At 33.6% G+C, this 24,733-nt stretch overlaps 1 protein-coding gene across 2 annotated transcripts in view; it reads left to right on the top strand.

The window, feature by feature from the left end:
- SRFBP1 (serum response factor binding protein 1) overlaps positions 1 to 24,733 on the top strand; it is a 52,587-nt gene that overhangs the window by 9,977 nt on the left and 17,877 nt on the right. For both annotated transcript variants that reach the window (XM_022564912.2, XM_089909224.1), the window contains exons 2-3: positions 415 to 503; positions 1,584 to 1,656. In XM_022564912.2, coding sequence (XP_022420620.1) covers positions 415 to 503; positions 1,584 to 1,656 — 162 coding nt within the window. The remainder of the gene's footprint in view (positions 1 to 414; positions 504 to 1,583; positions 1,657 to 24,733) is intronic.

Consider the following 24,733-nt stretch of genomic DNA (forward strand, 5'->3'; position numbering starts at 1 on the left):
ATACAAATGTCCATTCAGTAAATTAAATTCCTACAATTACGGGTGAAGCTTTGTTTTAAACCACAAGGATTCAAAGATAAATGTGGTGGTCTCTGATGTCAGGGAGCTCACAATTTATTATGTTCCAAGCCCAACAAGATATAAGTGTAATTTAAAATACTAGCCACTGGGAGTGCTGTGATTTTTTTTTTTTTTAATAAGTTGTTTCTCCTAAATCCTCAGACGCATATTTAGAATGTTGATTTCTTATTCCTTCACTGTTTATGGAAGAAGTTTGATTTCATCAAACTATGAATATAGTTAAATAAAGCTTTGATTAAAGTGGTAGACTTATACTATAATATTAATACTCAAAATAAGGTATGTTTCTTCTTGAATTAAGAATCTCTCTAATTTTGGCTTTATTCCTTGAAGGTTGTGAAGATGAGAAAAGAAGTGAAGAGAATCCGAGTTTTGGTTATCCGAAAACTTGTCAGGAGTGTTGGCAGACTGAAGTCAAAAAAGTTAGTCATTTAAAGTCATGGTCCTATGACTAATAAAATGTCAAAAGTTGTCTTTATTCAGTATTTACAAAATTTGAGGGTGGGACCTAGAGGAGTAATTAAATGTCTTACTCATACAGCACTTTGTTTTATATGTAGATAGGATCTGAGTGAGAGAAAATGTGCTCTGTCAGCATGTCCTTACATAGTTTGGACCATATTCAATTAAAATATATGATAAATTCTGTTTTCTCAAAACTCTTCTTGTGGCTTTTTCAAAGTGAAAATCCTTCGGGGTTATTCATGTATTTTATGTTATTAGTGGTTTTTTTTTAAGATGTTGATATAGTTTAACAAATCAAGTGATACCTTTAATCAGTTATAAAGATTTCATATCACCTTATTCCTTGAATTGGTAATTAATTTGAAATCTTTAGGGCCTTTTGGAAGTGTTTATCAAAACATTGTGTTCCATTTAATTTTTTTGAAAAAATAATGTTTTGTATTTTTGGTATCACTAGTATTAGAGAAAAAGTATGTTATTTATAGTTCTTATGCTTTAAGCATGAGTACTTACAAAGTCTTCAAATGTGTTTTGTTTCTGATTAATTTCTTGTTTTTTCTTTTGTAAATGTTTCATAAGATAGCCCTTCTCTCTGATATAATCGTGTATTTAACATCTTTATGTATTTATTTAATTCCAGAGAACAGTTGTCATTTAATAAAATTATATCCAACCTTGTAGCTTATGAAACTTAACTGTAGCTTATAAAACTTACATGAAATACAATGTGCTATTAATCAATTGATTAGAAAGTATTATTTGGCTTTCCCATTAAGGAATTAGAAGGCAAACTGTCTATCAGTGGTAATAGTCATTAATATAATACCTGGACAGTGCTTATTTTTGCCAAAAGCTTGGGTTTGTTGATGGAATTGGGGTACGTGTCGGATGCAGGAGAGGGCAGTGCAGGTTAACAGAATGTTTGTTACTTAGAGAGTTATTAAGCTCTTCTAAAAGAAATGGAGAGACTTTTCATTATGATACTAGTCTAAAATAAATGGTTTTTCTGGCCACATATTATAATGTGTCTTTTGCAGGGGTACCAAAGATGCACTGTTGAAAAACCAAAGACGAGCACAACGATTGCTTGAAGAAATTCATGCCATGAAGGTAAGAAATTGTGTGGATGTGTATATATGTGTGTTTCCATGTCTCCTGTCAGCCTGCATTCTGTGTGTGTTTGGTGTTACTTATTTGAATATAATCGTGAGTTGACCAAGACTTATTTGTGTGGGTCTGTTTGGTGAAGAATGTAGCACGTTTAGAAAATTGTAATATGTTTGTTTGCATTATTCTATGTTTTTTACTGAAGTTCTTAAAGTACTAGACTAATTTGAGTCAAAACTATGCCAAACTAAACTCATCTATGTTTAATAATGCTTCATACCTAAGATTTTTATTTTTACTGTAACTTTAGGCATGAAGTCTAAGTTAAGATCAAGTCGAAGTTAAGTTCATGCTGTTTGGTAATGTGGATGGTGATATTGGTGGCTGACATCATGCTTTGCCTATTGCCAACTCAATAAATTTTTGTGTGGTGTTGTCAGCACTTTATTCAGCTCTGTAGTAACTTGAAATAAAATTAGTATTGGACCAAAATGATCCGTATTTTTGTTTTATTTCAGCCAAACTCTTCACTAGCATAATTTTTAGGTCTTCTCTCTGTTCTTACTTTGTGGAAACTTTCATTTACCAAATGACATACTATTAAATGTCTGGGAGACTGTTTTATTGCAGTACTGAAAAACAACATTTGGTACCAGCAATTACCTTAATTGCAGGGTCATTTTGCATGTATGTTTGACTATTACATTTTGGTAGAACTTCTAAGTTTTGAGATAGATAAAAGAGCAAGTGAAATCTCTAACAATATTTTAATTGAGTTAGATTATCAAAGCTTCTCACAATTTTTTCCTTTTGAAGGATGATAAAGTGTCCTATAAGACAGAGTTATAATAGTTAATCTGAATAGAAACCGATGTAGGACATGATTCTTTGGTGTGAGGTATGGTTTTTGTGGGGGTTTTTAAAGTTTATTTTCACAGGACTGTAAAATTCATGGAATCCATTTGATATCTCTTAAGTTTTAATACCCTTGTTGTCCAGTCATTCATTCAAAATACTCTGTATTTGACTCTTAATTATTATTTGTATCACTTTGTATTACACATTTAGACTTTTTCTTTTTTTTCCATAAAATTCCTGTGAGAAATAAAATATTTAGAGATTTTTGTTTTTGAGGATAACACTAAGGTAGGAAGTTATGGTTATGCTGTTGTCTTTCACTTTCTCTTAACCAAGCTCCTTACTAAATTACATTCCTTACCTAAATTTTTCCCTGTAATTTCTTCTGAATAGTCATTTTTGTAGTCCTAAATTATTCAGAGGCTTTGAGCTACCATATAATTGCTGATTTTATTTTACCATGGAAAGGATGGCTTATATATAATAAGCCTATGTACAGTATATCAGGAGTTTGGGAAGAAAAGGTATTCATTAATCTTTAAAATACTTCCCTTCCATAACTCAATAATGAATTTAATTTAGTTAATTAGAAAGAAAAGTTGTCCTATTTTATCTATATATGAAACTTATTTTCTGTAATTCTTAAACCTCATCTGCAGTAGAAAATCAGACTCAGTGATAATTAAAGTTCACAGGTTTACAAGATTACTGTGTCATGATCATTGTTTTTGTTTGTTTTGTTTCTGTTTTTCCTTGTGTTTATAAAAGACCACTATGGAATTGTTGCCTCATATAAAGCTAAAATTCCTAGCCTGGTATAGTCCTTGAATTCATAAAATTAATAGTATATATATTCCTTGAGTTATTGTCAGTGGTTAGCGTGGTTTATTTGGATACTCTGCCTTCAACTCCTTTTTGTAATGGTATTTAAAAACTGGATTAAATCTAAGTATAAAAACCAGAAAAAGAGTAAGTCTATATGTTTGCTTTCCTTACATGTCAAATTTCGTTCTTCATCCGTGGTTCTTTTACAAAATTGGTCTACTTTTCTAAAAGAAGCAAATACATAAAGCACTTTTTTAAATTGAAAGGTCATTTGTAATTTCTTAAGGGAGTGTTTATTGTGTACATGGGAGTATCAAAGAAATAGTCACAAAACAGAAAGCTCACAGTCTCAATTAAATTTGGAGAAAAACCTCTTCTTACTCATTTTTCCAAATGAATTTTTTCCTTGGCTTATATACCATTACATTTTTAGTCTTGTTCATGACATACTGTCCTATACTTGCTTTATATGATAATAGGGTATTTTGTTGCAAGAAGACTTCCTTAAGAAGAAAACCTGATATATTTTTAGAAATGGGAGTTTGTTTTTTCTGGCCAAGGGAAAAAAAATGGCCTGATCTTTATGATACTATAAAATGAAAGATTCCAGTTTTATAGACTGTAATGTATAAATACGAAAGAAATCTTTGCTACCTTTTCTAATAGTATTCACACTTTTAACTTTGATACTAGTATATACCCTGCCTTTTGAAACAGTTCCTTTTTCTTTGGAGATTAAAGTAGCTTATTGACTTTTACAGATCCCTAAGTTATTTAGCTAGAGAAAGAGATGGTAAAATTAAAGCATACAGTGAAATTAATCAAAATGTCCAAGAAATCTTTTTCTCAACAATAAAGGTAATATAACTAGCTTTTATTATTTACTACGTGCCAGGCACTATATTGTATGTTTTATATTCACTATCTCATGAAATAGATATTATTATCCCTATCTTACAGAATAGGAAACTGAGGCTTAGAGAAGTTCAGCAGCTTGTTCAAAGTCAAATAGTTGTTAGGTGGTGAACTAACTGTAACTAATTATAAAGCTGATACTGTTAGCTATTTCACGGTGCTGCTTCATTAAGATGAGAACTTCTGAAATATATCTAGTCTTTACTTTCTTAAAGATTGGATTAAGTGATATAATAAGCGTGAAACTTGCCCACTAGGGAAAAAAGACCCAAAGATGTGTAACCAGTTTTCAGATTCTTTAATTCCTTACAGCTAAATATACCCAGTTACCTCTTTTTTGTTTTTTTTACTTTCTCCTCTCTGAGGCCATTAATTTTCCTTATGCTGAATATTCCTATGCAGTGATAATTTGTATATCATGTGAGATCTTGCTCTGCCTGCTACCTTTTACTTCTCTATTTTAAACCTCTTTCACCTTTTGTTGCATTTTTTTTCTATTTTTACATCTTCTACTCTCTATTATTAAAAGCATCCTTTGAGCTTTATCAGCTGTTAGGATTGCCTTATCTCATGCTCCATCATGGCCTGTTTCTAAATGGTTGTCATTAGTGGATCACAGATAGGAAAACGGTGTAGATTATGATCTTTAGAAGCATTATATAAAATAAAGTAAAGTAATACATTATCAAAGTAATATAACTACAGTTGACCCTTGAACACATGGGGTTTGGGGCTCTGACCCTCTGTACAGTTGAAAATCTGGGTAATAATTTGGGTATAAATTAGTGTGGGACCTCAGTATCTGTGGTTCTGCATCTGCAGATTCAACCAGTCCTGGATTGTGTAGTCCTATTGTATTTACTCTTGAAAAAAATCCTCGTGTATGTGGACCCATGCAGTTCAAACCCATGTTGTTCAAGGGTCGACTGTATATCATATCATTTGAACTTCACAACTCTAAAGTGGGCAAAATCTTAACTTAAAGGACATATTTAGACGTGTTCTAGACTGCACACGCCCCCTTGGTTGCATGTTTGTCATATATAGTCATATATTAATTAGAATTTTATGGTATTTCAGGTTATATATGCTTTTCAAAAATTTATTGAGATTTTTCTCTGTAATTTCACATACTATGATTTTGTTAAGTTTTTTCCATTATGAATGCTTAAAAAGAAATTTGCCATAGGGTAAAAGATGCCTTATTTGTCCTGAAAGTATACTGTGTTAATTATTTGTGTCAAATTAACATTTAATTCACTTATTCTACTAAAGTAATAGTATTAATACTATTGTTCTAAGATTGTAATTATTTTTGATAGTTTCATCTTTTATTTGTAAGCCAATCCAAAGAATCATATCATCAAATCAGACTCATATATTAGAGATCTTACCTAGAATCCAGCTTTACTAATAGTTTCAAAGATAGATGCAATCAGAAGGCATAGGTGAACATAGGAGAGATTTAGGACTCTCCATGATTCCATAGGTCCTTCCTTTCTGCATCAGACATGTACTTTCTGGCACAGAGTAGATGAGATATTTAAATGAGGAAGTTTAGGTATTACCTAATAGAAGCGAGCATTTAGATTTTGAAACTTATGCATTCTGTACCCCAAGGTTGTATAGCTTACATGATATTCTCCCATGTGCCATCCCTCATAAATTCATAGATTCGGAGTTAGTTTACTGTAAGCATCCTTAACAACAGGACATCTCACTGAGAGCATTCATTAGATAAGGACTTTCCTCCTAACAAAAATCATTAGCATAATTACCAGGAGAACCAGTTATCAGCATATTAACAAGTAGATTAAACTCCATCACCTACTTTTCCCTCAGTTTCTTCCTGGTAAGGGATGTGCATAGATCCCAAGACAGCTGTTTTAATTCTTCCCCTCTCTGATTTATAATAGTATGCCTTTTGGCATTTTTTCCTTTTGTTTGTATTTCCCTCTAACTTTTTGGAATATCTTTCAAACCTATAGAAAAATTGTAATGTTACAGTACAGTAATAATACATTGTATCACATACATGTTTGTCCCTTTACTGGTAATGGTGAGTTCCAGTTACTTGGTTTAGATGTTGTCTGCCAGATTCCTCCCTTTTAAAGGTACCTTTTTCTGTTTGCATTTGTTAAGTAATCTGTGAGATGATAACTTTGAGACTATGTGAATATCCTGTGGTCTTTTCACCCAGTAACTGATGTTCTTTGGCTGAATCAGTTAACAGTTTTTTATTGTTTCTCTTTCTCTGCTGGGATTTTTTATTTCTCTGATAAGATTTTAATCCATTGAGAGTAATTTTTTTTTTTTAATATCATGGAGGATAGTGATAATAGCCATTTGTGCTTGTGGAGAAGAAAAGATATTTCTTTTTGTTGGTTCTTCATCTGCTGGGTAATTTTGTTTGTTTTTTTGTTTGGGGCCATGCCACGCAGCATGCGCGATCTTAATTATTCCTCAACCAGAGATCGAACCTGTGCCCCCTGCAGTGGAAACACTGAATCCTAACCACTGGACTGCCAGGGAATTCCCATATGCTGGGTAATTTTGAATTGTGCTCTGGACATTATGAAGATTAAGCAGAGATTCTGTGTTTGGTTATTTTTCTCCAGTGAGTGGTGGCTTTATCAGTTAACTTTTGGAATAGGCTTTAATTTCAAACAGTGTTTCTTGGACACCACCTCTAGCCTCAGTTCAGATCTTTTGCCTTTTAGTGAGATGCTTTGATTCTGTTCCTTGGATGAGTTATTTAAGTTTAGGGATTCCTTGTGTGGTTCTTTCCCTTCTGGGTTTCCCCTGCTCTCTAAGTGGATAAGGTACCCGGGCTTCACTGTTCCATGAACACTGTTCTTCAGCCACTGCTCCTGAACCATGCAGACTGCAGTTAGTTTTAGGTTGCACTCTGAAGCGATGATGTCTTATTTATATAGCTTCCCATCTTTACCCTAGTTTGTTTAGACTCTACATCAGAGCCTGTCTTCTTTCATTTACTCTGCTTTACCTTCAGGTAGGTTTTTTGTACTGTGTCCAGGTTTCATGTTTTGCTTTATTTTGTTTTTTGGAGGAAGGGTTAATCATATTATCTGTTAGTACCTTAGTCTGTTATACCCAGAAATGGAAGTAGCGAAAGTTAAAAGTAATTGTAAATAGCTGAAAAAGAGGACTGAGCACCCACGACACTGACACTGTAAATTTAGGTCTTAGAGAGATGGAATAAGTAAAAGAGACTGAGAAAGTGTAGGCAGACAAAGAGAACCAAGAGAGTATGGTATCTAGGAAACCAAGTGAAGAGACTATTTCAAGAGAACAGAGTGATGAACTAGGTGTTTATGTTGATATTGTTGTTCTTGTTTTCAAAATTAGCAATATTATTTTTAAAGTGTAAGCTCATTTATTAGATCCTAATTATTGATTAATTTTTCAAGTTGTTGTTCTTCTGTGGTCTAGAATACTTTGCAGAACTGTGCTGATAGAATTAGAAAGGGTTTTGTTCTTGCTCATGTGATCCTAAGCATGCCTTCTCTCCTTCTTCCCCTTCCCTGTCCTATTTCTTTCTGGTAAAGTATATTTAAATCTCAAAAGTCTGAAATTGTTTCCACATTCATATTTTCTTCCTTTCGTCTGAAACCTAAAAGCTGCAAACACTGTTCCAAGTATGGAAGAGGCATAATGTTTCTCTTTCTTGTTTGCTGTCCCATACTCATTGAGCATACCCACATTATGGTCTTTTATAGCTTCAAGATCAGCACTATATAACCTATAATTCTCTTTTATATATCTGTACTTTTAATTTAGAGTATTTTTCTCTAATGCATTATAGAAATCAAGTAATAAAGAATTTCTTTAAACCTTTAGGTAACTTTAAAGACCCTCAATAAAAATTTTCAACTTAGGGTAGTATGTTTTGTTTGTTGGTTTTAATGTTAATTATCAGAAACAGAAGAATGAATAGGCTCTCCATTTTATAGCCAGCTTAGCCGGTGCTCTAAGAGCGGTTAACTTCTAATTCAGTTTTCTTTAAGGGAGAACTTTTATTGCCTCTGAAGGCAAAGCAAGATGCCCTGATTTAATATCCTTCTGTACTCAGCTTGTGACATTTGAAATGATAAACAGGAAGTCATAGTGGTGTTTTAAAAGGGCAAGGGGTCAGTATATACCACTCTCTTCACACTCATGCAACAGTGTTTAGAAACAGATCATCACATTGGAATTCTAGTTTGCTTTCCTGGCATGTGGTTTCTGCAGCTTTAAGCCAGTATTTTGAATAGCTCATAATACTAACATCCTTAGCAGTGTTGCATTTTTAATGTGTAGGGGTCATGATTTTCATTGTAAGCTGTGTTGATATAAAGATGTTATATCAAGTCTATGGTGGCCTTAAAATATTTTTGTCTTTTAAATAAGAGCAGTGGTAGCAAATAAAAGTGGTATCCATTCTCTGCTTTTTAACCTTATTGCTTCTATTTGAAAACAAAGGAAAAGGTACAGGTCCTTGTTGGTAAAAGTGATGAAGTGCTCTTACCATTTACTGAGTCATTATATACATTTAATTTTAAAATAAAAAACTGACTTTGGAATTGCTTCAGTCCAGATAAGCCTAGTTCAAAGGCTACTGAATGTGTAAACAGGATTTAGGGGTAGGAAGGAAGGAGTATCACATGAGCCTTTTTTCCAAAATTTTTTTTTCTTATTGCTTTCTGTTTGTTTTGATTTGATTTTTTAAGTTTTGTAATTTTGGAAATTTGAACTTACAACCTTGGCAGGACATTCCTACTAACTGTGAAAGTATCCAAAGCCCTTTTCAACTTTTAATTTTAAAAAATTTGGACAACTAATACTACTATCCTAATTCCAATATGCAATAATGTGGTGATTAAGAAAAGGGGCAAATATTACAACATATTTTGTTGGAAACACACAGTGGGAGACAAAGGGCCCCCAAAAAAAGCAGCAATAAGAATAGTAAATAACTTTTTTTAAATGGGATTTTCTTTTTATTCAACTGTGATATCACCTGAATTTTGGGTTAAATGGAGATAGATTATTTTTAAACATTTACACTCCTGAATTTGAACATATGTTTTATGTTGTTAGATTTCTGTTGTAATGGAAACTCTGTATTCTTTTTTTTTTTGAAACTCTGTATTCTTTATGTTTTTTTCCCCTATATGTTAGAATAACTCATGTTAGTGTTTTGCTACTCAACTAGTATTTTGTGACGAGAAAAACTCAGTAAATGTTCTGTTTTTTTTCTTGGCTGTGAAGAATTTTATTTTTTTCTCTACCTGCCACTAAATTATATAAACTATGTAGTCTTCTAAGAAATAAAAATAATCCCAAGGGTAGTGATTGCTCCAATTAAAAGTGCTTTTTTAGCAGTTTACATTGAAAATGTGTAGTTCTTTTATTCTCCCCTTCTATAAGAACTAAACTCTTTACAAGGCATATTAATTTTATGTATGGGTGAGGTAGGGAGAGAAATTCTCACTTTTTTAATTCTTGATTTTTGTTGAAACTCAGTATATTAAAGTAGAACTTATGAGTTTTGGTGGTAGTCAATCAATAACTACAGTTACTCTTCTGTTCATCACAATCTAAGATAGCCTCCTAGTTTATTAATGATCATATATCTTCTAAGACCCATAAAATTTGCAACCAGAAATGAAAAATGTACAAATAAAAAGACGATTAAGAATTTACAGTACAGCTATTATAAATCATATCATATACTCAGGTTAGTTAAATACGTTTTAAATTAGAACCTATTATGTATGTAGATTAATAGGTTTCTGCTGTCAGGGAACATACTGTTCTGTGGGAAACAAGCATATGAGTCTCTGTATGATATATACCATACCGTGTTACAATCAAAGATTTGTAGGAACCTAGAGAAGGGATCAATTTATTTCATTACTTACAGAATTTAGGGAGGATCTTACAGAATGTGTGGCACTGAGTTGGAACTTGAAGAATAAATATGATTCTGTTTTAGAAAAGGTAGTCTAGGTAAATAGAGCACAAGAACAGAGCATATAGGTCTGCAAGTACATTGTGTGATTTGGAAGGGCTGCTTAGGACTCTTTTGCTATTATAGTATTCATTTAGCACATTGAACTGTAATTATTTCTTTATATGACTTTTTTACGGATAGAATATTTCTGTCTCCAGTGCTTAGTGCACTAATTGACATAAAACACATTCAGCAAGTATTTCATTAATGAATTAATGTTGTGGCTGGAATATAGATTGAGAGGAAGAACAAATAGCTGAAGATAGTGGCTAGATGGAAGATGTGCTTACAACTGAAAGCCTTTTGGGAAATGTGGGTAATCAAAGGTTTTTGAATAATCATATGTGTTTTCTAGAAAGAGAAATTTGGAGGAGAGTGGAAGATTGATTAAAAGGAAACAAGATTGGAGGTGAGATCCCTGGTTAGAAAGCAATTACTGGCTTAATTTTTTCATTCATTAAGGAGACATTTATCAAGGTTATCTTTATGGAAGCTAATATGCTATGTGATTCATTGATCCTGCTCTGCAAAAATCGTATACTATCAGAGAAAGGAGCTGGTATGCACAGTTTTAAAAACTGGGTAAGTTATGATAGGGTCTTTGAAAATCTTAAAAGAGCAAAAGGTTGCTTCTAGCTAGTAATTAGGGAAGGTTTCTTGGAAAAGTTTAATAAAAAATTTTAATTTTTAAATTTTAAAATTTAAATTTTACTGATTTATCAAATTGATATGATTTCCTTGATAGTATTTAATTGAATCCCAATTATATAGCAAGGATACTGTGTCATGTAACAACTTTACTTCCCAGACTTAAATATTATTTATAGCACTAGGAAGCTCAATTTCAGCTATAAGAACACTGCTCATAAATAACTTAATAATAATTTTAGTTTTTATTGAGCACCTACTCTATGTCATGTTCTTTGCTACAGCCTACATATATGATCTCTAATCTTCATAGTAGCTCTTCACGGTTCCTAATTAGCCCCATTTTACTGAAGTGGAAACTGGGGATTTCAGCGTTAATTGCCTTGCTCAGAGTTACACTACTAGAGCATGGCAAAGCCAGGATTCAGTCCAAATCTATCTGAATCAATAACCCATGTTCTTAACACTCTACTAACCTAACCTCTCTTAAGAATTAAGTGCATAATTTTATCAAGAATGATTAGGTATGATCAATGTGCTTTTGCATTGTACTTTTAATGATCACTATTAATTGAAAAGTGAAAACAATAGTGAAATAATATATCATCATTGTCCCTTTTGGAAAAAAATAGGACTTATTATTAATTTGATATAATTAGAATAGTTGGGCCTCCCTAAAGATACAGAGTGTCTTGTTATCCATAAAGGATTTTGTGTGTGCATTTAACATTTAGAAATAACATCTGGAAGCTAAATACCAAAATAATCAATTCCCTTGGGACTGTGAATTGGTAACATTATATTTCAAAACATTTTTTTTCCTTACTCAGTTTGGCACTATATTTTAAAAACATTTGAATGTAACATTCTAGAATTACTTGATGCAGGTTCTTTAAATTATTAACACATAGAAATATATTTAAGAAATAAGTATGTATTTTATTATCATATATGCCCTTGAAAAAGATTACTGAAAACTTGAAGGTTCTAGAGAAAATACTTTGAAGGAATTAGAACTTATAATAACAAATAGTTTGACTTTCTTGAGACTTTGAATGATTGTTCCTTATCCTTTCAGTTAAAGACTGCTCTCTTTTAACACATACCTATACCCTTTAGAGTACCTCCCTATATCTTAGTCATAATTCTAAAATTAAAGGGAAAATCTGCCTCAGTCACCTAATACAATTTTCCTAAGGCCTTTTGATGCATTTCCTAGGTGCTACACTCTTGGGGGGAAAATGTGCTATGAGTTTATGTAATTGTTCATTAAATTTGAGATTTTGTTTCTTTTTTTTTGTTTCCTTAACTCTTTGTGGTTCGGTAAGGAAACCTAAACTTGCATGGGTATGTAGATTTAAAAAATTCAGGAGTAAAAAGGTGAATATAATATATTCATACCAAGCTGTAATTTTGTCATTTTTTTATTTGATATACTAAATAATAAAAAATAATACCTATATATATCTCACCTTTTCTAATTATTCTTATTCTTAACATTTTATTCTAAATAAAGTGGTTTTAAGTATTTTATTTACTCCTTATAAATTTGCCATGAAATAATGCCCTTTTAAACAAATGTTTGGATTCCACTTCAAAATGGTTTTTTATCCCTAAAGCCAGCCATTTTGTTAGAAGAGAATCTCTAGAATGATGAAAGAATCTGTCCACTCTGACTTATTCCTTAGAGTGCAGAAGTGTTCTATGTAGAATCTTTGGGTTGATATAATTGCTCTGTCTCATTTTCTCTGCCTGCCTCTTTGAACATGACAGAAGTGGGTCATTTTATGTGCCAAGAACAGTTTAGATCAGGGGAGGGGAGGATAAAAATGTTTTGTTCGGGCTTCCCTGGTGGTGCACCACAAAAAAAAAAAAAATGTTTCTGTTTTCTAAAAGGTATTTCTATTATGAGAGATAGGAGTATATCGTGACAAGGTGGTTTTGGAGCTTCATTTGACCAAATTATTTGATGACATTTATGCTTATTTAATATCTATTTTTAAGTGAAATGCAAATCTTTGGACTATTGAATTATGCAAGTTGTTTTTAGCACACTGAAATGGTAATTATTTTTGTGTCAGTAATTTTCATATCTTGATGAAAATAATTTATAGTTAAAAGATGAACTCCGTTTAGTTTTTAGAATATGAAGATTCAACTTTAAACATGAAAGTCAAGTTGGAAGTAAAATGAGACTGTATAGTAGTCCCTTGTCTGTAGGCATGCCAAGACCCTCAGTGGATGCATGAAATGGCAGATAGTACTCAATTCTATAAGTACTATGTTTTACCCTAAAAGTAAATACCTGTGATAAAGTTTAATTTATAAATTAGGCACAATAAGAGATTAATAATAAAATGGAACAATTTTAACAATATACTGTAATAAAAGTTATGTGAATGTGGTCTCTCTGTTTAATCAACCCCTTTAACTCTGCCAAAAATGTGGCAGAGGCTTCGTCATTGGCAAATGCAGCTTTTCCAGTAATTTTTATATCTTTCAGTCCAAACCTATTACTGAATCTGTGTAGTCATCCCTTACTTGCAGTAAAGCTAATGTCACTTGTTTCAGTGGATCCCTGGCTGCAGTCTTCCTATAGGCTCAGTGCTTTCTGGTGCAGCACATGGCCGTCAGTTGGAACATGTTTTGTGTTCATGTCTTCCATTCACAGATTTAATGCCTTTTTTAACTGAGCACTTATCCGTGATTTTTGCAGTTTGAGGTGCAGCAGCAAAACTAGCCTGAATTTCTTTTTCTTCTTTACCATTTCATGGATTGAAGATTTGTTCTTACTGTGAATCTTAGCACCCTCAGCTTAGGATTTTTTTCTTACTAAGTCGAGAACTTCCACCTTTTCACTTAAAGAAAGCACTTTATTGCTTCTTTTTGGCATAATCGAATAGCCAGTGTCACTACTCCGAGGCTCTGTGATACCTCAACAGTCAATTTGGTAGGAGATGGCTTCTGAGTGACTAACGGGCAAGAAACCTGGACAAAGGGATGATTGATGTACCAGGCAAGACAGGTCAAAATGGCACAAGATTCCATCGCACTACCCAGAATAGTGGTGCACAATTTAAAACTTATGAATTGTTTATTTCTGGAATTTTTTATTTTCGATCTGCTGTTTACCATGGGTAACTGAAACCACAGAAAGCAAAACTGCAGATAAGGGGAGACTACTGTACTATTTGTTGATATTTAGTAATTCTTTTAACTGGCTGCCAGCAAAAACCTGACACTGGTAAAATTTCCTAATAGTAAACCTACTTTGTTTTATTATATCATCCTCATAATCGGCAACCTAAGTTAGCTTTTCCTGTTGTCTACCAGACCAGTTCTGATTCCTTGTGGGTATTAAAAGCTTTTTTATCAGTTGGCCTCTCTCTTCCTGACCATTTCTGTCTACATGTTTCAATCAATATTATATCCCCTCCACATACTTTGTGCATTCCTGTTGTTAAGTTTCTGTAGCTTTATCTGATAACAAGGCAGAATTCACCGCCTCGTACATGCTCTTAACAAAACCAGAGCAAATCATTTTCACAGGCTTCACCATCCTCTGAAACAGTGATTTTGTTGGGGGAGGCAGAGGATAAATGGTTGAAGATGCATGCCTGGGGACATACATCATAATGAATGGGATGTTTGTGCGATTTGAGAAAGGTCCCGCAGTGATTCTGGGTATCGTTTTATTTTTCCCACCATTGAGAGCGACAGCACTGAGGAGAAATTGCCTTGCTACTTCATCTTCACATGTATAGTACTTGGGTGATCAGTTTTAACAGTCTATTGCAGTGCTTGCTCCTTTGTGTTATGTCAGGTCATTTGCATGTTATTTTGAAAATTAAACTCTTTCTGGTTATTTGTATTTTTAAACAATGCCTGATATTCTGCACAATAGAAGACTCTCATTTTCAAATATTAATGTGCACATCTATTATAAATAGATATTTAAAGAGGTTATAGCAAAGTACCATTAAATTTTTCTAATCAAAATGAAGATAAATCTCTATCAAAGTTGTTTGGTAATTTTTTTGTTTCTTTTTCTTATACTCCATCTAATACTAATGCTAGAGACTTTATTATTAGTTCATTTTTAATTTCAGGTTTAAGAATTTGAGTTTCAGATAGTGAGTTTTTTGAACTAAAATCAACAGTATGTTGATAACTTTTAAGATGAGGAAGGGTATAATTACAACAGCAAAGAAGAATAAAGCCATTTGTGTTATTTCCTGAAATTTTTAACAAGTTGGGTTGATATTGTTTTTGTACCATTAACTAATTATGTGTCATTGAGTCTGTTTCTTCATTTTAAAACTGGAAATAATTCATGTCTGACTTCTTTGCTGTGGGGATTAAATAAAATATGCAATATCAGTGTTCCTAGTATAGTACTCTTTTAATAAACTTTTTAAGATTTTGAATCTCTGTAGTCTTTCACTCCATATAAATAGCATAGATGAAATATTATTCAAGATAGCCATTGCCTTCAATACGATTTTTTTTAAGGTAGGCCAAAACTATTCAATGACAGAGTTCTTGATCAGAGATCTTTTGGAGATGTACTATACCACGCAGTCCATCATCATTGTCCATGTTGCATTGTGAATTTAGACCAGTGTTGAAATCATTCTTATTATTTTAGTTTGTACTGTAGGATCCAAAAAATGAAAGTTTTACCTGATATTGTTTAGTTCTGTACTTTGCCGGAAAAGTTTGCACATTTTTATAGTGTCATTTCAGAACCATCCTCATGTCCAAAGTACTTTATTTCAGCTCAACAAAAATATACTAGGTCTGTACTTCGTATGCCAAATACTGTGCTAGTTTATAGATATATAGAAATTAATATGGTGTTTGCCCTTGAGAAGCTTATAGTCTAATGAGAGACATGGACATGTAAACAGTTTCACTACAGTGTATAGAACACTGATAGATGTATTGGAGGAGCACCACTTAGTACTGCTTTGAGGGTTCAAGGAAAACTTCCTGTAGCATGAAGCTGAGTCTTGAAAAGTGACTGACTGTTACTTCACAAGGTAAGAATGGAGACTTAAATTTATATCACTTTATCGTGTTTGTTTTGTAAAGGAAATACTTGCAGGATCAAGAGATACAAAGTTTTTAGATTATTTTACTAGTTTACCTAAATGAAGTTATGTGTTAGGTGTGATAGCAATTTAGATTCACATATCAGCCTGGTCAAATAATAAACTTGGATGAAAGACATAGTTATTAAATGTACTCTCTTGTAGTTCATTCAGCTCCTGAACAGGAGCAGTGTTTACTGGCAGGTCTGATTTATGCTATACCCAATACTGAGATAACTGAGATGCTCAGTTTAACAATTTATAATGTCTAACAAGTAAAAATAACTTCAGTATCTATTCTCTTAACAAGTATTTTTGAACATTTACCAAATGACATGTTCTTTTTAGGCACTTATGATACACCTGAGGGGGTAAAAATAGAATTTCCTGGTCTTTTGTAATTTATTTTTCTGGGGGATTGGGGAAGATGACATAATAAATAAGTTACTTATGTATTATGTTAGTGGATGATATACTGTGGAAAAAATAGAGCAGGGTACGAAGGGTTAGGAGAGATGATATGAAGTAGTTTGATATATAAGTCTGGAGTGCAGAAGAGAGGTTTCGGCTGGAAAGAGACTTCTGGGAGTTGTTGACATGTATGTGATCTTTAAAGTCATGAAACTGGATGAAATCACTAAATCTTAGATAATAGTGAAGAGAAGAATACCAAGGACAGAATCTTGGTCTACTGTTAAGGTATTTAGTTAGAGGAAGAACTAGCAAAGAAAGCTAAGAAAGAACAACCAATAGCATGGGTCCTGTAAGTCAAATAAAGAAAGTATATCAAGGAAAAAGGAGCAGTTAACTTACTGAAAGTTGGTAATAGGCCAAGGAAGGTAAGAGTCAGATGCTGTGGATATGTCGAGTGAGAGAGCACTGAGGTCTGCTCATTAGATTTAGTAACGTGAAGATTGGTCAGTTTAACAAGAATAGCATTGGTGGGGTAAAAGCCTGCTTGAAGTGGCTTTAAGAGAAAATAAAGAGAATCTGGAGGTAGCAAGAATTGTCAAGTGTTATAATTAGGGTGACCATATGACTAGATTTCCCTGGTGTTCTGGTAATCATCACTTGTCCCAGCATTATTTTTAATAGAGCCTCATTTCACTCTCAAATGGGTCCTGGTTTGAACAACAAATGATATGGTCAGTGTGGTTATAATTTGCTGTCATTACTCTTGTTGGACACCCAAATTTGACCAGTAGTATCCTTTCTAAGCCAGCTTTTATGACTTTTTGAGAGAACTCAATTAGTTCTTCCTTTTCTGGCATAACAAAAATTTTGCAGGGATTATACTTTTTCTGCCTCAGATCCATAATCAGCCATTTCTCTAAGAAGCCTTGTTTCATTTTAGTGGCATTCAGAAACCAAGAATTGAATAGATCTTGATTGGGGAGAAAGGGAGTGAGAAAGGTAGGTGACCAGTTAGAGAAAGGCGTTTCACGATAAAAATTTTAAAAGCAGATGGCCAGCCAAAGGTACTGAGGTGGGAGAATAGGAAATTTATTCAGGGAATTCTGTGTAAAACTGAATGAATGGCATATGAGACTCCTAGAAAAAGTGTCTTATGTAATATTAGAAAGAGGCATTGAGACCAGGTAATGAAAGACCAGACTTAAGTTCTTTGGCTTCATTCTGTATTCAAGACAGTGACATAATGGGCCTTGGAGTTAACTGGTTCTGGAAGCAGGAAACCCAGTTATGCTATTATAATCCACACAGTCGATAATGAAGTTCTGAGCCTGTGGGTAGGATAATGGTAATCCAAAGGAGGGAACTAAATTCAACAGACACTACAGCAGAGAAAGTGGAAAGGGGGATGGGAGCATAACAGAAGCATGACGAAGAGGCCCACAGTGTCAGATGACTCTGAGTAGCAGAGGCTGGAGATGCCATTAATTACCATAGATAACACAGGAATAGGTGAAGGAGGAAGACAAAGATATTTTATTTGGAAAAATCCCTTGGCAATATGATGACAGAGTATAACCTTATTGAAGTTACATCTGGTACTGTATTTAGGAGACAGTAGAACAATATTTAGGAAATAAGGTTTTTGTTGTCACTGAAGGGTAACCATAATGAGATTCCCATCTGTGGAAAAGCATGAATTTGGATGTCAATAGGTCTCTCACGAGTTATTTCAGTTTCTTTATTTCAGAGAAGTGTATTTCTTGCCTCATTTCCAAATAGACAAGAAAAACCTCCAAGAATCCAGACTTTTCTTGGCACCTTGTAATTCCCTGGTATTGGGATTAACCCCTCATAATCTAAATACCATGTTCCAATTTTAATCACATTTTGGAAACTACAAACATGTTTTATATTTTACTGCATTAAAAGCCCAATCTTAGAGCCAATTGGAATTAATGTCAGCTTGATTACTGCCTCCAAGTTACTTTTTGTCTTTACCCAGTGTCCCTCCCCACTGCCTGATATAGAATAGTTCGGTTGCAAACATACTTTCCCCACTCAGCCAGAGACATTACACTGGTTATATAGTTATGAGTCAGTATATTCATTTGTTCAAACGAAAGCCTCTGGAGAGAAGGAGACAGCCAAATATTCAAAATTGGGATTAACTAATTTCAATTAAATTTGCTCTTTTGAATATAAGCAAAGCAATAGCATCTGGCACAGTGTGAAATAAAGGAACTGAGATATATTCTGATGGATCTGGTTATTAGTGAATAGCTATCTTTAATGCAGGAAACTTGAGCAATGTTAGTTTAACGTGATGAAGAAGGAATTTCTACTTTATCACCACTGACAACAGGTTATGGCAAAAAGCAAACTGTAGGGATTCTAGTTTGAGCCCTATTGTAATACCTTGAATGAGTCTCTTAAACTTTATTAGGTTATCGTTTTCTCTTCTATAAAGTTGAGTGGTTGAGGGTCCCCAAGGTTAAGTGATTCACTAGAAGGATTCACAGGGCTCAAGGAAAAAAATTTTATACTCAGAGCAACAGTTTATTTCTGTTCAAGGATACAGATTAAAATTGGCAAAAGGAAAAGGCACATGGGGGGAAGTCCAGGAGAAATCAAGCATAAGCTTGTAGATGCCCTCTCCCAGTATAGTCGCATGGACACACTCCTAGCAGTGATGTGTGACAACACTTGCAGAGTGTTGCCTACCAGGGAAGCTCAGTTGAGCTTTGGTGTCAGGGTTTTTTTCGGGAGCCAGTCACATAGCCATGAATCACCTGCGTGACTCACCTTAACTACTTAGACTCCAGCTCCCCAGAGTAGAGACATGATCACCATAAATCACATTGTTAGGGTAAACTGCCTCATCAAATTGGTAAGCCTGTGGCCCAAGGGCTCAGAACTTATTTCCTAGGAACTGGCCAAAGGCCAGTCCTGAAGATAGGCCTTCTCAGGACTGTGCAGAGTTTGAGCAGCCCAGGCCTGCTGAGTTAACCCTTTCCTGCACAGGTATAGAATTATGTGAGAGCTGAAGTCTCCTATAATTCTGATGTTTATGAATGGATTAGTAACTCATAGCATATATATTGTAAAGAAGTTAATGCTTTATTTCATCTTTAAGATGGATTGGATAGTTATAAATTTGAAACCTTAAATAAAAGAAACGAGTTATACTGATGCTAGAAATAAAGCTGGATTGAATGTCTAAAATAAAAGAATGTATGTCTTATGCAAGTCAACACGGAGCCCTGCTCACTGATGAATAAGCTTGCAAGTGGGAAAATGAAGATTTTCAGACTTGAGTTATTTTAAGGAAATCTAAGGGAAAAAAACTACTTAAGCTCAGTTTCAGAGCATTTGTTAGCATTAGCATTTGATTGGTGGCAAATTAGTTATTTTTAATTTCCCTTTGATGATAAATTTAAACATCTTTTTTATGAAAAATCTTTGCAGCATTTTTGTAAAGTAGCTCAAGTTTTACTTGTCCAGTTTAATGTGTCTCTCTTACACTCATTTTAAAGTTGTTTGGTGCAGTATTCCATATTTAGCATTTGTTACATAACTCATTTATCTTCATTTTCCCATTGTTTTTTCTTGATCCTTGGTTTTCTAATTGATAATGGTTTTGTGTTTTTACTATTGTCATTTTACTTTCTGTCAAACTTAAAAGTGTTTAAAATTTTCTTTTTTAAGTTGAAATCTAGGTAGGTATTTTTTTCCAAAGTCCATAACGTATGACTTTGGTATAAAATTTGCAAATTACCATATGGAATAATGCATCTTATTCTGCATTTGAAATTGCAGAATTATTTGAAATGGTTAAATTCAATTTAAAGTACAGAAAACTCTAAAATTTAAGAGAAATATTTTATCCGAAAAAAGGCACTGGAATTAGTTTCGTATAAAAGAAAGCCAATTGTTCCTGTCTTAGTCATTTTACTTAGAATTAACCCTATATACTAGGAATGGCATAGTGTAAAATTATCATATAAGCACTGAACTGGTGCCTTTTCTTTCACATTTTTATTGGTATTTTCTTAACCATGTTTAAGTCTACCTTTCTGCATTGAGTATGTTTAATGTCTTTGGAATAGGAACAGAGCTGCTGTGTAAAAAATGTCTTTTGCTGGGTCTAGAAATGGATCTTAATTTTCCAGTTGGTAATGAAATCTTTTCTCAGAAAGAGCAGTCTTGTCTTTTATGGCACCTGCCTGGCTTGTTAGCTAATGCAGTTTCCCAGCCATGCACAATATAATATCTACGTTTCAGTGAGTTCTTAAGTAGTATTTGGCCTTCTCCCACTATGAATAAAAATTATGGTAATGTAGAATACTTTTGAGCAGTAAGTCTTCTGGTTTGCAACACTCTAGTAGTCCTAGCTATTTTTTCTAGTATTTTATCTCTTCATCTTTGCTTTTCTAAAGAAAAAACCCACATTGGCAACTAAAAATTCTTTGGAAATTCTGAATTTGACTTGTCTATTGGTAAGAGACTTTACTGACCTCTCACTAAGAAATAGGCATTTAAAATTTTTTCACTGTGGTCCATTTCTGTTGAACAAATGTATTGATAATCATTATACTAGGATCAAATAGTCAAAGGTGGATAAGAGACCATTCTCACCCTTGAAGAACTTACAGTCTGGGCTCTTCATTCCATTTTCCCATAAAGAAAGTGAAAGATTAAGCTTAGTATAAGCATAAATTATTCTCTGACTGTTTTATGTAGTTCCTCAGACCTTTTGACCAGATGGCTTACTACCTAACCATGTTCAAGCTAGCTTAAGCAGAAGTGTTCCCAACAAGCTGGTTCCAACTACTTCCTCTTCTGAGTAGTTAGCCAGAAACCTGGCATTGTTGCAACTCTTTCATGTCCAAGCCTCTAAATACCATTTGTCTTTTAGAGTTCTCTACGTTTTACCTAAATGAGGGCTTTTTGGAGTTTTATCCACAAAGCTTGCAATCTTATGTGCTTTTCAAACTCTTGTGGGAAGCCATTCATTTATAACGAAGAGAGTAGATGTATTGTCAGGTAAGGTACCGCAGCCGCAAATCCAGTAAAACATCCATCATCCAAGGCATTCTTTGAAAACTGTGAATTACTTCAGATCTTTAAAAAAAAAATAAATTCCCACTATCCCCTGCAGTTTATATTACTGATCTATTAGACCCTAGTGAATTTTGCTGTAGCAACCGGCTTTCATAATCAGTTTGAAGGGTAATTTATTCTTAAAATATGAGTAAATGAAATTTTGTGGCTAAATTATAACCTATCATGAGAACTACTAAGTCCAATCCAAGAATAATGAGAATAGTTGTTTAAGACTTCTTCCTTTAAACGTCTATTAGATATTCTGAGTCAGAATGTATATAAATTTAGAAATTGGAGCAATTAAGAGATGATTTGAAAGTCCTGGCAGTTTACCATGAACTTGTCAAGTAGACTGCATAGCAGACTCTTAGAAGGATTGAGAAAGGCTGTGGGTTAAATTTCGTCTTACATGCTGAAGGGAATAACGTTTGAGGTGCTGTCTATCCATTTGGAATAACACATCAAAGAGTCTTATTCTGAAAGGCAGTTCCTGATCTCTTCTGAATAAAACTGTAGGGAGGGAAGAATAACTTCATAATATATATTTTATTGCAATTTTTGCATTGTCTGATAAACTGCTTGATTTATTAAATTCCTCAGTGTCTAATTAGGATAGTTCTGAACCAAAATTCTAGTTACGGCACAGCATTCCTGTCCATACAGTTTTGTTATTTAAGCACCATTTAAAAATTTTATATGAACTGTGTCATAGGAGATAGCATTCCCTTTTAATGACACATATGTTTATATTTAAAATTAAGGTAAAAATGAATTGACCCAAAATACTGAAGTATGAGTGGGGTGATAAGGAAAGTTTAAGCCATCCAAATGCATCTAGATTTTACTTTTATGGTTTTAAGGTAAGTATTTAATTCTGGGCATTATTTATGGTATATGGTGCTTGTCCAAATAATATGGTGTAATGAATTATTTCATAATATGAAGATTGGTGGGAGATAAAACGTATGTATATTAGTTTTCTAGTGCTGTTGTAACAAGTTAACACAAATTTAGTGGCTAAAAACAACACAGATTTATTATCTTACAGTTCTGGGAGTCAGAAGTTTTAAACCAAGATGTCGACAGAATTGTATCCCTTGTGGAGACTCTTTCAGGTTTTAGAGGTCACCTGTGTTCGTTGACTCATGGCCCCTACCTCCGTCTTCAAGGCCAACAGCACAGCATCTTTAGTTCTCAGTACCTCAGTATCTCTCCCTTTTTCTCCTCTTTCTCTAACTCATACCCTTCTGCTTCCCTCTTAGGAGGAGCGTTGTGGTTACGTTAGGCCCACTCTGTGTAATCCAGGATCCCCATTTTAGGATCCTTAACTTAAATACATAATAAAGTCTCTTTGGCCATGTAAGGTAACTTATTCACAGGCTCTGAGCATGAGGACAAAGTTTATGTGTTATTCTTTCTCCTGTGCCCCCACATTTCTTTTAATTCTAGCTCTGCAGATACATACTCACCGTCAGTTCTTTTACCAAAATTATCTCTTGCTGGCTGAACTCCTCCTCTAGAAGATTCCTCTGGACAAACACATGTGTACTGTATTTCCTGAATTTTTGCAAGTTCAAAACTATTTTTTCTAGACCTGATTCTTTAGAGCTATTTGACTGTAAAATTCTTGGCTTACACTTGCTTATATTGAAAATGCTGCTCCATAGTTATTTTTATTTTGTTCTTGATATCTGATACCAGCTCAGTTTTTTCACCCTTATAACTAAATTGATCTTTTTGGCCACGAGTTCTGAAGATTTTTTTCCTTTGTCTTTAAAGTCTAATAGTTTTACCAGAATAGGGTTTCATTATTGATTGTTCCAGGTCTCTTTAAGCTAGGTACATAGTAAACCCTTTTGTTAAATTCTTTGGTTGTTTTTTTCCAGAAGGTTGTTTTAGAACTATAGTTTTAAGTACTGGCTTTTGTCTATTGTTTTTCTCCTTCAGAGACTCCGATTACATGTATGTGGGATCATCCTTTGCCACTTTCTTTCTGTCTCTTTTTCTTTATCTTTTTTTCATTTTCTTGTTTTTCTTCAGTGTTTTCTTGACTTTCTTCAGTGTTCCTTACTGAATTTTCCTTTAAACCTGTTCTCTCTTTCTGAGATAGGTTTTCTTTTCTTGCATTTTATTTCCTAAGCTTTATCAACTGTTGATGCACTTCTGTGTTTTACCTGTTTCTCTTCTACAGTGTTTTAATTTCTCATTTTGCAAATTTTTTTGTTATAGGCCCCAACTACTTGTTTGAGGCTCCCTAATGAAGTTTGCAGGGTTATGTTACAGTTGTCTTTTTGATGTTTAGTTTATAGGAGAGAATCAGATAAAATGTTTTGATTTACGTTTTCTTTTTTCTTCTTAAATTAATTTTAATTTAATTAAATTAAATTAATTGTATATGAATTTGACTTTTTTTTCTTTTCTGAACTGTAGACGTTTCTTATACAGGGCCCACCTTATGTCAGTATGGCAAAGTGACATTAAATTAATTTTATATGAATTTGACTTTTTTTTCTTTTCTGAACTGTAGACGTTTCTTATACAGGGCCCACCTTATGTCAGTATGGCAAAGTGACATTTTTTTAGCGGATAATGAGAAGGAGGACTTGGTTTACATGTGTTTTCTTTTGTCTCTGTAGGGTCCTTAATTTCTCTTTCTTTCCTTTACCTACACTGTTATCCCTAAAGGGAAGTGCACAACCCCTATTTATCTAATTCTCCTCAAAGCAGTGCTTCTTGAGGCTGTCGCCTTCAAAATCACTCACTTTCAAGCCCTTCCTTCTCTGTAGTGCTGTGAATTACCAAGTCTGAGACTTGTGTTCAACACTTTGACCTTTTGTAGTACTTTTTGCTTTCTTGTGGAGCTTTTTGTCTGTCATCAATGCATGTCCTTCACTCCACTATCTTCTTTTCCTCCTAGTATCTTAGTCTTTCATTCTCTGGCTCTGTAAATTCATAAGCTTATAGCAGCAGTGAGAGCTGTTGACTTTGGTGTTAGTTTCTCTGCTTATAGGTATTTATCTACTAATAATGCTGAGGGCACGGTTCATGTTTGGTTTTATTTGTACTCCTTGTTGAATTTATTGTTTTGGAGGGAATATGTGGGTGGGTTGAGATTTAGGTAGTATCATTACCATCTGCACTTACTTAAGTTCATTTTAGCAATAAAATTTAACCAGTTCACTCTTTAGGCTGATTTTTGTCTTACAGA

Source organism: Delphinapterus leucas, chromosome 3 (genome assembly GCF_059928025.1).
Source record: "Delphinapterus leucas isolate spDelLeu-1000000601 "Yukka" chromosome 3, BTC_Dleu_Yukka2, whole genome shotgun sequence".
Classification (NCBI taxonomy): domain Eukaryota; kingdom Metazoa; phylum Chordata; class Mammalia; order Artiodactyla; family Monodontidae; genus Delphinapterus; species Delphinapterus leucas.